The sequence below is a fragment of the Sminthopsis crassicaudata genome, chromosome 4, assembly GCF_048593235.1.
Source record: "Sminthopsis crassicaudata isolate SCR6 chromosome 4, ASM4859323v1, whole genome shotgun sequence".
Lineage (NCBI taxonomy): Eukaryota > Metazoa > Chordata > Mammalia > Dasyuromorphia > Dasyuridae > Sminthopsis > Sminthopsis crassicaudata.
In genome coordinates, this window is record NC_133620.1 from 476,280,078 (window position 1) to 476,290,993 (window position 10,916).

Here is a 10,916-nt window from a genome sequence, read left to right on the forward strand (position 1 = left end):
TACACACACACACACACTCACACACACTCACACTCACAGATACACTCCCTATTCCAGGAGCTTCAAAAGATCACGAGAGGAGAGACTGGAGGAATGGTGTCTTTATGGGGCGAGAGCACAGCATCCATCATCAGCCCCCCCCCCAGCCTTTCACCCCCTTACAAAACCCCAAAAAGCTGAGAACACGCCTGTGTCCATTTTCCCATCAATCCTTGCAGCTGTGACTCTGCAAAATGGCCCCATTGGAAGCAAGCTGCCAGATGAGGCGGGGTCACCTGGGGTGGGCGGGGTGCGGAGCAGAGCCTGCCCCGTGGGGGACCACAGGAGAGCATCTCACAGTTGAGACTGAAAGCTAGTTTCTAAGGAGAAATGGCGGCGCCTCCTCCTGCCAGGTGGGAAACTACTGAAGCGTGAGGAGTTCCGGGGAGTCAGCAACGGGCGGGGTCGTCTGCCCCCAACTCTGCCTTAGTCCCCCCCACTCTGGGTAGTGATGGATGTTCAGGCTTCGATGGGGAGTGAAATTGTAAGCAAATTGGGGGTTTCTTCCGGTGGTTGTTTTTTGTTGGTTCTGCTTTTTTCAAGAGCTAGACTCGATATTTCCATAAAAGCAGGAAGCCAGGGGCTAACGGGGTCACTTCATTCTACAGCCCAGGGAAGAGTCTTGCCCAGTCACACAGCACAGCATGAGGAGAGGGGGGCCGCACTCTGACCTCTGTGGGGGGGGGCACAGCGTGAGGAGAGGGGGGCCGCACTCTGACCACTGTGGGGGGATGTTCTACATAATGCACTGCCCATCTCCCCACCTTGTCCCAGCTGCTCTCACCACCCAAAAAATGCTGAGTTATCTCCAGCCAAGTAACTCACCCCAAAGGAATGGTTGTCGAATGAATAAGGGGATGAATGAATGAATGAATGAATGAATGAATGAGTAAATGAATGAAAGAGTGAGTGAATGAATATAGGACTGGGGATTCTTACTTCCAGCACTGCGGGAGTTTATAAGGCATGTTTCTGTTGGATCTGCTTTGGTTCTATTAGTCACAGTTTGTATTTTTCAGCTGACTACTAATTTCTTATTATGGAAAAATCCACTCTGACATGAACATCCAACAAGCATTGATTAAGCACTTCCTGTATGCAAGATCCTGAGCTCTGGGCTGAAGCTACCAAGCTGAACGTGGCTCCAGAGCTCACGTTCCCCGGGGACAGGGAATCCCAAACATCCCCATTCTTGTTCTGATCTGAGGAATCACGTGCTGAGATTCTCTACTTGCTCTGGTTTCCCTTTCTGGCTAAAGCAAGCTGAGGACCATGGGGAGGTGGCCCCCCAGAACAACAATCTATATTTTAAAATAAAATAAAGATGGAGGCTTAGAGGGAGCGATGGCAACCTTGGTGGTCTTCAGGAACACTCCACTGGGTCAGTGCGTCCAGGCCCCCGCGCCCCTGGGAGGCTCGAGCGGCTTGCCTTTTCTTGGTACTCACAAAAGGAAGGAGATCTTTTCTGCAGGTTCTAGTTGGCAATTGGGCAGGGATCTGATGGCACAGTGGGCAGAGCCTAGGTCCTCTACGGGCAGGGATTACAAAGAAATGCTTCGAGGAGAATGAAGGAGACTCTTGGTCCTGGCAGAAGCTCTCCTGTTTCTAATCACAAAGCGCATCAAACTTCCTACTAAGTAAGCTACCTAGGGGGCTGGCCAGCTGGGGTCCTACCAGACCACAAGCTCTGCTTTGCTGCTTTGCTTAAAATGTCAACGGGGTCTTTGCTCGATCTCCGTGACAATGGAACTTCTCAGGGGTTTCACTCGTGTTCGAAAAACTCATGGCACGCAGAGGTGATCACGGCGACGAAAGCCACGAACTCCTGGAAGTCGCACTCGGCGTCCCCGTCCGTGTCCAGGGTCTCCATGACTTTATCCACCGTCTCCTGCTCCTTGATCTCCTGAGGGAAACAAGGTTAGCAAAAGCGGAGATCAGCCCCGGTCATACTTCCCTCACAGAGGGGGCTGCTCGAGTCAGGGATCCCCAGATCCAAGCCCGGCTCTGCTGCCTTCCACTCCGTCTCTGGATCTGTTTCCTCCTCTGGGAAATGAGAGCAGATGCCCTCAGATGTCCCTTCCAGCTTCAGGTGAATGACCCTAGAGCTTCTCGGTTTTCTCCTCAGTACAATGAGTGGGTTGGAACAACCGGCCTCTGAAGTCCTTTTAGCTCCAGCCCTGACCTGGCAGCCAGGGCACACCCGCCACGGGGCCAGACGTCGGGTCTTTACCACTTGTCATCAAGCAGGACTCCGGTCAGTGACCCCATAAACTCCCCATCTAACATGGGGAGTTCGCCTTCCTCTGGGGTTTTTAAAGCTCTTTTGGGAGTCTCCGGGCCCCCTCCAGGTTTTCCTTCTCCCTCATCCCCTCCTCACTCACCTTCTCCTATGGTCGCACACTCCCAAACGAGGCTCTGTGACTGAGTGGACAGAGGGCTAGCCTCAAACCTCACTCCAAGCCCTGCCTCTGAGCCCAGGTGGAGCCCACCTGCCCCAGAGAGCGCAGCCCAACCCCTGGGGGCTCCCTGCCAGCCGGAGTCACGGGCCCAGACTAGGTTCCCGAGAGCCTGCACTGATGGATGCCCCCCCAGCCGACACGAACCCAGCCCCCCGCTCCCAGGAGGCCCTGGGAGAGCACCCCAGCCTGGCACTGGCCGGCCCCTCCTCCTGGCCAAACACTTCCATCCCCAGCTGCCAGATGGAAGGACTCTCTCCCCATCTGATCTCCCAAGTGCATCGTGTCTCTTCATTTATGATCGGCAGCTGGTGGCAGAGGGCACTGAAGGCTGGGTCAAGTCCTGCCTTTGACATCAACTTAGCTGTGTCACCTTGGGCAAGCCATCTGCCCTCTCTCATTTCCCCATCTGTAAAATGGGGTAACAGCACCCGTTTCACGGGGACACTAAAAATCAAATGGGATTGTGTTAGTGAAGCCCTTGAGAATCTAAAAGTCCTAGAGATATTATTCTGTCTGTACCTCTCTGTTATTATTCTGTCTGTCTACACCTCTTCATCCCACTAGACTATAGGGAGCTCCTTCATCCTCCTGGACCAGTGAGAGATGGAGCTAGTGTGGGCCCGGTGGAGCAGATGATCCGGAACAGGCCGGAGCCCCCAACCTCCTGAACCCGGGGCCAGCTCCCCGTCACTCTATTGTTTTCCAAATAAATGGGAAGAGTCCTCCCCTTCTCCTGAGACTGTCCCCTGCACTTCCATTCTGGTCCAGAAAACCCGAGTCTGCTGCGGGGAGGAAGGGGGGGACACAGCCATCGCAGACTAGACAGCTGACCTCAGTGGGCACCGAATGCCCGACCATTTGAGGCCTGGGTGTGCAAATAAGAAAGAGAAAAGCAGCCCCCGTGCTCAGCGAGCTTGTGCTGCTGGGAGGAAGGACGCCTAAAGTCTTTCTACCTGCCTGAGTATACTGGGAAGAAGCTGGAACTTCAGGGCCCTGATGACTCCCAGGAGTACTTGCTGTAGTTTCCCTCTGCAGCCCACCTAGTGGAGGAGGAAGCCCCCCCCCCAGCTTCGTGGGGTGCTCCAGCAGGCTTCCCCACTGCGTCAACTTCTCTGGTGAACGTGTGCAAAGCTCCTCGCCTCCGTAGCTTAGTCCGTTCTCCGTTCCCCGGAGGCAAGCCCTGGCACTGCCCAGGAGACCCCTAAGGTTCCAGCTGAATACAGGCCCATCTGCTCCAGCCCCAGGAAGAGCCCCTCCCCTCAGTCACGGGTCTCTCTGAAGAGCCAGGCATGGGGGGGGGGAGCACTTGTCTCCTCCTGAGCTGGTGAGGGTGGCTGAGGACGGCTGATACTATGCCAGGGGTGCGGTGGGCATAACCAGGTGCGTCCCGGGCAGCAGAACACGGGCCTGAAAGGCTCACAGGGCCCGTGACAAAGGGCACGGAGCCCCATCCCTCCCCCGGTCCCTCCAAGTTCTGAGGCTCTCACAGTTCGGTTTGGGTTTCTTTCTGGATTTCCTTTGGAGAGCTGGGCTTAGCAGCACAAGCTAGCTTTGGGAGAGCACGTCACCTCCAGAGCCTCAGCTTCCTCATCAGGAAAATGGGCTCAAGAATAGAACTGGGGATAGAGTGCTTCAAAACCCTCAGAGATTTCTATTCATGTCAGGCACTCCATTCCTGAACAGCTACAGGAGCGCCAGTTCCCACCATCACCAGCCCCATCTTCCCCCGCAAGTGCAGAAGGCCACGGAGCCGCGTGCAGCCCATCCCGGTGGTTCTGGGAGGGTCCGAAGGGCCCGGGAGGTAACACTCACCCCTAAGAAGTGGGAGAGTTCATTGTTGATGAGCTCTTTCAGCTCTGACTTCTTCAGCTTGTGTTTGTCCCCCTCCTTCCCAGAGTACTGGTGGAAGGTCTCGATGATGGCCATCATGGCTTTCTCCAGCTCCGACATGGCGAAGATCAGATGCTCCTGGACACAAGGGGAGGAGAAAATGGCCCGCCCGGTCACAGACGTCCTTCCTCAGCTGCTCCTCTCCCGGTCCTAATCCCTGGGTGGGACAATGACCGCAATGACTGTGACCACCCCTGGGGGCAACGTGGCCGGTGGCGACCTCCTCGGACCCTTACAGAGAAGCCAGGTCCACCTGGGGGGGGGGGGGTTTGCTCATAAACCCGTGGGAGATTCCAGCGTTCGGGCCACCTCTAGAACTCAGAACTTCCTCTGGCCCCAAACCTTCCCAACATGCCCCAGGGGGGTACAGAGAGAAGGAACGGCCCCACCCGGGACTTCTCACTTCACCAGGATCCGGCCAATGAACAAAGCTCCACGGAAAAGGGGAAAAGAAAGAAAAGAAAAAGGGAGAATGTCCCAGGCCCAAAAGGAGGGGAGTCCAAGTCCCGCCTGTGGGTTCCAGAGAGGCGCTGTTTTTCCTGGTTCAAATTGTCTTCCTCTGAGGAGGGAGGGGGCAGGGAGAGCCGGTCAGAGCGGAAGGTTTTGCAAGGGGGAACGCCGGGCACTGTCTTGGCATGGATTTGGAAAAATAAAATGCTACTGAAAACCCACCACAGGGACCCGTGCTCAGCGAAGCCCCAAGGAAGTGAGCCGCCCACAGGGGGAGGCTTCCCCGTGGGCCTCCACTGCAGTCAGCCTCAGCCCCTCATTAGCAGAGGGGACCAGCCAGAGCCTCATCCCCGCCCAGCCCAGAGCCCAGTCCTGCCCTGCCCAGCCTGGCCCCGCTCTGCCAGAGCCCCGTCCTGCCCAGAGCCCAGTCCTGCCCTGCCCTCCCCTGTCCTGCCCTGCCCAGCCTGGCCCCGCTCTGCCAGAGCCCCGTCCTGCCCAGCCTGGCACAGCCCAGTCCCGTTGCCCCGCCCACTTTTTGTGCCAGCACACATCCCTCTTCAGGCCCAACTGAACCGACCCCCGGGACCCCCCTCCAGACCATTTTCCGAGTCTCGCTGGACCCCAAGGGCAAGCCTAGACTAGGGGCTGCCACCCAACCCCGCCCCCTTTTCTCTAGCAAACACCCCCGCCGGCTGAAAGGGGCCCCGCCCCGGGCGTGGGGGCAGAAAGGACCCCCGTGATTTCGATCTTTCTTCCTGAAGCTGCGTCGGGCCCTTCCCCCCTCTCCGCCTCCTCCGGGACCTCCAGCCACGGGAGGAAAAGGGAGGCCGGTGGGAGCCTCCCCTGTGGCCCAGAGGCCGGACTTCCCCGGGGTGACAGGGGGGGGCGCCCCGCCCGCTCTGCAGCCCTGAGCTGCGGCGCCCGCACTGCGGAGGCTCCTGGGAGGATCCCGGGGCGAGGCGCGAGCCCGGCCGGCCGGGGTCGGGCTGGGGCAGAGGCGGCCGCCGGGACCCGAGAAAAGGGAGCGCGGAGCCGGCCTGGATCACGGCCAAGTCCGCCCGAGGGCTGACCGGGGCCGGGTTTCCTCCTCCTCCATCAGACGGGGAGAGCCTGGATCGGGCCCCCGAGCCCCGTCCCGCACCAAAGCACCTTTCGGGGCGTCCCTGGCTTCCGGCTCGGCCCGGAGCCCTGAAACCCGGCGCTCCATTCCCCTCGGCGCCCGAGCGAGCGACAAAGGGCTCCTGCGGCAGGGCCCCAAAGCCGGCCAAGCGCCCGGGCCGGCTCCGCCGCGGGTGGGGGAGAGGGAGCGGCCGGAGCCGCCTCCCAACCCCGCGGCAAGAAAAGGAGTCCCGGCCCGGACAGCTCCGCGTCCCGCGCCTCCCGCACTCACCTCCGCGCGCCGCCGACTCTCGCGGCCGCCCGCCGCTCCCGGCTTCTTATTCCCGGCCTCGGGGTGGAGGGGGCTCGGACACCGAGGAGCGCGCCCGAGCCAGCCAATCACGGCCCGAACGGGAGGCCGCCCCCGGCTCCCGGCCGCACACAAGAGAGCATTGACAGAGGTGGGGGAGGGGGCCGCTGGGCGGCCGCGGGACTCCAGACGAGCCACCGCCCGGGGAGAAAGACAGAGGCGCTGGGATCCGCCGCGGGGCGGGCGCTGGGGGGCGCGGTGTACTCCCCCGGACTACTGAGAGGCAGGACCCTGGCGAAGAAGGGCCCAAGAGAGGGAGAGAGGGGGAAGGAGGAAAACAGAGGAGGAAAAAAGAGAGGGAGGAAGGAAGGGAGGGAGGGAGGGAGGGAGGAAGGAAGGAAGGAGGGAGGGAAGGAGGGAGGGAGGAAGGAGGGAGGGAGGGAGGGAGGGAGGGAGGAAGGAAGGAAGGAGGGAGGGAGGGAGGAAGGAAGGAAGGAGGGAGGGAAGGAGGGAGGGAGGAAGGAGGGAGGGAGGGAGGAAGGAAGGAGGGAGGGAGGGAGGGAGGAAGGAGGGAGGGAGGGAGGGAGGGAGGAAGGAAGGAAAAAAGAAGGAAGGAAGGAAGGAGGGAGGGAGGGAGGAAGGAAGGAGGGAGGGAGGGAGGAAGGAAGGAAGGAGGGAGGGAGGGAGGAAGGGAGGAAGGAGGGAGGGAGGGAGGAAGGAAGGAAAAAAAGAAGGAAGGAAGGGAGGGAGGAAGGAAGGAGGGAGGGAGGGAGGAAGTGTTGGGGATGTGCAGGCTTGTGATGAGACAAGGAGCGGGTGAAGTAAAAGAATTTACTAAATTATAAGTAAAATTAGAAGTTTAAGTTTATTAGAAATCATCAAGAGATCTCAAATGGCTCAGAATTCTTGGATGGAATTAGAGTTCTGTCCCTTCTGCTCATCAGCCCATTCTTCCCACCCTCGGATATAGGATTTGAGACTGTACGGAGCTGTAGGGTTTGAATAGGCTTCAGTAAGGCTATAGAAAGTTTGATTAGTGGTAGTTTAAATTGTATAGAGCTTAAGTGGAGGTACTTAAGGTGAATTCAGTTCTATTGATAGTTAAGTAGGAGTACTTAACTACTTAGCTTTAGTTCAGCTCTATAGAAAGCTTGGGTGGTGTCTGCTGAACTCTATAGAAAGGTAAATTAGTGATACTTAACAGAGGTGGGGTTGGGTTGGCTTCTAGGTCACGATAATGTGGGAAATGACTCTTTTTGGGGTTTCCAGCCTCAGTTTCCCTTGTCAGATTCCCATCAGAAGGAAGGAGGGAGGGAGGGAGGAAGGGATGGAGGGAGGGACGGAAGGAAGGAAGGAAGGAAGGAAGGAAGGAAGGAAGGAAGGAAGGAAGGAAGGAAGGAAGGAAGGAGGAAAGGAAGGAAGGAGGGAAGGAAGGAAGGAAGGAAGAAAGGAAGGAGGAAAGGAAGGAAGGAAGGAAAAGGAAAGAAGGAATAGGAAGGAAGGGAGGAAGGAAAGAAGGAGGGCAGGAAGGAAGGAGAAGGGAGGAAGGAAGAAAGGAGAAGGGAGGAAGGAAGGAAAGAAGGAGAAGGGAGGAAGGAAGGAAAGAAAGAAGGAGGGAAGGAAGGAAGGAAGGAAGGAAGGAAGGAAGGAAGGAAAAGGAAAGAAGGAATAGGAAGGAAAGAAGGAAGGAAGGAAGGAAATCCAATTGCTAATGGAATCTTGACACAATCTCAGAGTTTCAGGGTTTCCTGTGACAAAGGCTCCGAGAGTTACTTGCTCCTCACTCCCCACTTGAGCCCCAAAGGACTCTTGGGGCACCAGAGCTCACCCGGCCCTGTTCTAGCTCTGAGCCCAGACCTGACTCGGTGGGGAAGCCGTTTGAGCCCAGGGCAATGTTTAATAAAGGAACAAGTAAATGATTTATGAGCTGTGGGGAATAAAAGACTGGGTATGTTCAGGTAACAGCTTCTAACCACACAGCAAAGCCATTGGAAAGCACCGTGGGAGGCCACGGAAGAGCTGCCACCTGGTCTCCGCCACTGTGACCCCACTGATCTCAGGCCCATCAGTCACTCTCTCTGGGCCTCGATTCCTTCATCGGGAAGATGGGCATGGGCCAGATGGTTTCTGAGGTCCCTTTCAGTCCTAAGCAGATCCTGGGAAGTCGGGTCAGCTGTTTTCTCCCCGGCCAGCTTGCTGAGTCGGAGGGTCACTTTAACATCCCCAACAAAGGAGAGTGGATCGGCTCCTGGGAAGGACCAGGCCTGGGAAAGGAGGGAAGGAAATCTAGTTGACGCGCTGCCTGAAAGCACCCCCCACTGGGTCAGCTTGGGGGGGACCCAGTCATGAAGGCAGCTCCACTGACGCTGCCCTAACTCTTATCTTTGGCAGAGCTGGCAGGGGCCAGGGGCTGGCATTCAGCCAGGCCGGAGTCCGCCCCTTTCATTTCCAATCTGACCAAACTAGGGATGCCAGCTTGGCCCTGCTCGCCTCCGGGCCCTGCTCATGACTCCAGAGCCCCAGATAGAAATGTGGGCGCCCCCACCTCCAATCCAGTCACGGGAACAGAGCTCCGGAGCAGCCTCTGGCCCATCCTAAGTGTGGGGCCCTGGCCAGTCACCCCCTGGCCAGCCCCAGCTTTCTCATCTATAAACGGGGATCCCGGCAGCGCCTCCCCCTCATGCTTGTCCTTAGGACTGTGATCATATTTCTAAGCTTTTTGCACATCTCCAAATGCTCTCTAAGTGTTGTTAATTTTAGAAGTAATTGAGGCAGTTTCCCTAGAATTAGAAGAGAGACATCAGGACTCTGTGGATCTTGGGGAAGAGATCTTGGACCCTAGCTCCAGGTCTGTGAGCTTCCTTCAGGGGAGAAGGGGAGATGGGGAGTAGAATCGAGGCTGGGCGTGGCCCAAGAGATGCTCCTAAGGGGTACAGCTCCTTTGGGGAGAAGGAGAAGGTAAGCAATCTATAGTTTCCCATTTAATTATTCCAGAATTTTATACATTTAAGGAGTTTGATTGTTACAATGCACAACCAATGTAAGAATTTTCAAAATCATTCTCTTAAATGCTTTTTTGCACCTTCTAAATGCCAACCCCCCAGACAAGAGCCTGACATCCCACCCCTAGTTTTGGCTAGTTTTGGATTCTCAGGCTTGATCTGAGTCTCTCCTCCGAGGCACCAAGAGCTCATGATAAGCCCCATCCTGTGCCCACCAGACCTTCTGGGGGAGGTAGGGCAAAGGTAAGACATGACCTGCTCCAGATCCTGCAAGTTCCAAGCGCCTTCCCCATCCAGGCCATCGGAGACTCTGCACACCAGTAGCTCAAACACTGAGAAAGATCTGCACCAAAATTCGCCATCATTTCCCCTGGCAAAGAGCGTAAGGCCCTGCGAGACGCCCCCAAGCCCCTTTCTACATGAAACTTTCCTGATGCTTTTGGCTGCCCCACGAAGCTCGCGTCTGTCAGCGTGGATCTCTGTTCCGTGCTCTTACTCTTTCATCTGCATGCAGGCATGCGGTGTCCATTAGGACCTCACGCCCAGAGCTTCTGCATCCCGTGAGTAAGAACTATTTAGTGCCTTTGCATCCACAGCCCCGCTCCAGGCACTGGGTAAATGCTTGCCCGTTGTGTCACCCGCCTTTCACTAAGGCGCCCACGAAGATGGCTGCCCACTAAAGCTGGCACTCAGGCAGGCCTCCAAGTGAGCTGGTCAGACCCCAGGTCCCGGCCCCGGTGGGGCTGATTCCATTGTCCCCCAAAGAGTGGGAACAAGAAGTATCCTGGGTCCTGACTTTATTCTCCGGGTACCTGCTGGGGGGCTGTCTTTCATCTGGGCCTACCTCCTCATCCCAGACCACAGGGCATCCCACCAAGAGCATCTCGCCCTCTGTGTCTCTCCATGGCAACCAAGCTTTGCAGTGGCAAAGTGCCTTTGCTCCCCGACAGCCCCGACAGTCATTTAAAAGAATGGCGCTCAGACATCCAATCGGAAACCCCAAATGGCTGGAAATGCCCGTCATGGGCCAGGACACACATGGGGCGGTCAGCCAGGCCGTGGGCTAATCTGCTCAAAACCAAGGCCGCAGCCTGCGCCCACCCTGGGGGTTCTAGAAGCCAGTCACAAGATCAAATATACTGTAATAATGCAGAAGAAGCTGGGAGGGTGGCAGGGGGGCAGAATCACCATCATAGTCTTAATAAGAGCAAGTCTTTCTGGGGAGCTTTAAGGTTTCTGAACCGTTGTAGAGAGACTCTCATTTAATTCCCACAACATCCTTGTGAGGTAGGTGCTGTCACTGGCCTACAACGGGGAAACTGAGGCTGAATTGAATGGCTCACTATATATACTACATATAACTAGCAAGTGTCTGGGACAGCATGGAAGTGGGGGCTTTCCACCTCCCATAGTCCACTGCTCGGTCCACTACGGCACCGCAGCGGGACTGAACACGGGGCCCGAGTCCTACCCTGACTGGCCCTCCCTGGCTATGTGATGGCGAGTGAACCATTTAACGTTGCTCATCCCCAGGATCCCAGCTGTAACTGGGGGAGAGCAGGAGCACCCATCCCCTAGGTTGGTGTGGGGATCAAATGAGATCTTTGCAAAACTTAAAATGCTGTAGAACGGCTGCTACTATCGTGCAGGCCATAGTCGAGATCACTG

The 10,916-nt window shown here is 56.9% G+C and overlaps 1 protein-coding gene across 2 annotated transcripts; it reads right to left on the reverse strand.

The window, feature by feature from the left end:
- Positions 1-83: 83 nt before the first annotated feature.
- S100B (S100 calcium binding protein B) lies at positions 84-6,579 on the reverse strand. 2 transcript variants are annotated; one of them, XM_074264468.1, is made up of 3 exons: positions 6,229-6,579; positions 4,311-4,466; positions 84-1,942 (listed from the first exon to the last, which is right to left on the reverse strand). In XM_074264468.1, the coding sequence occupies exons 2-3, from the start codon at positions 4,446-4,448 to the stop codon at positions 1,802-1,804; spliced, it is 279 nt and encodes a 92-aa protein (XP_074120569.1). In that variant the 5' UTR covers positions 4,449-4,466; positions 6,229-6,579; the 3' UTR covers positions 84-1,801. The 2 variants fall into 2 exon arrangements, with proteins under 2 accessions (XP_074120569.1, XP_074120570.1); XM_074264469.1 differs by lacking the exon at positions 6,229-6,579 and adding an exon at positions 5,988-6,129.
- Positions 6,580-10,916: the final 4,337 nt, after the last annotated feature.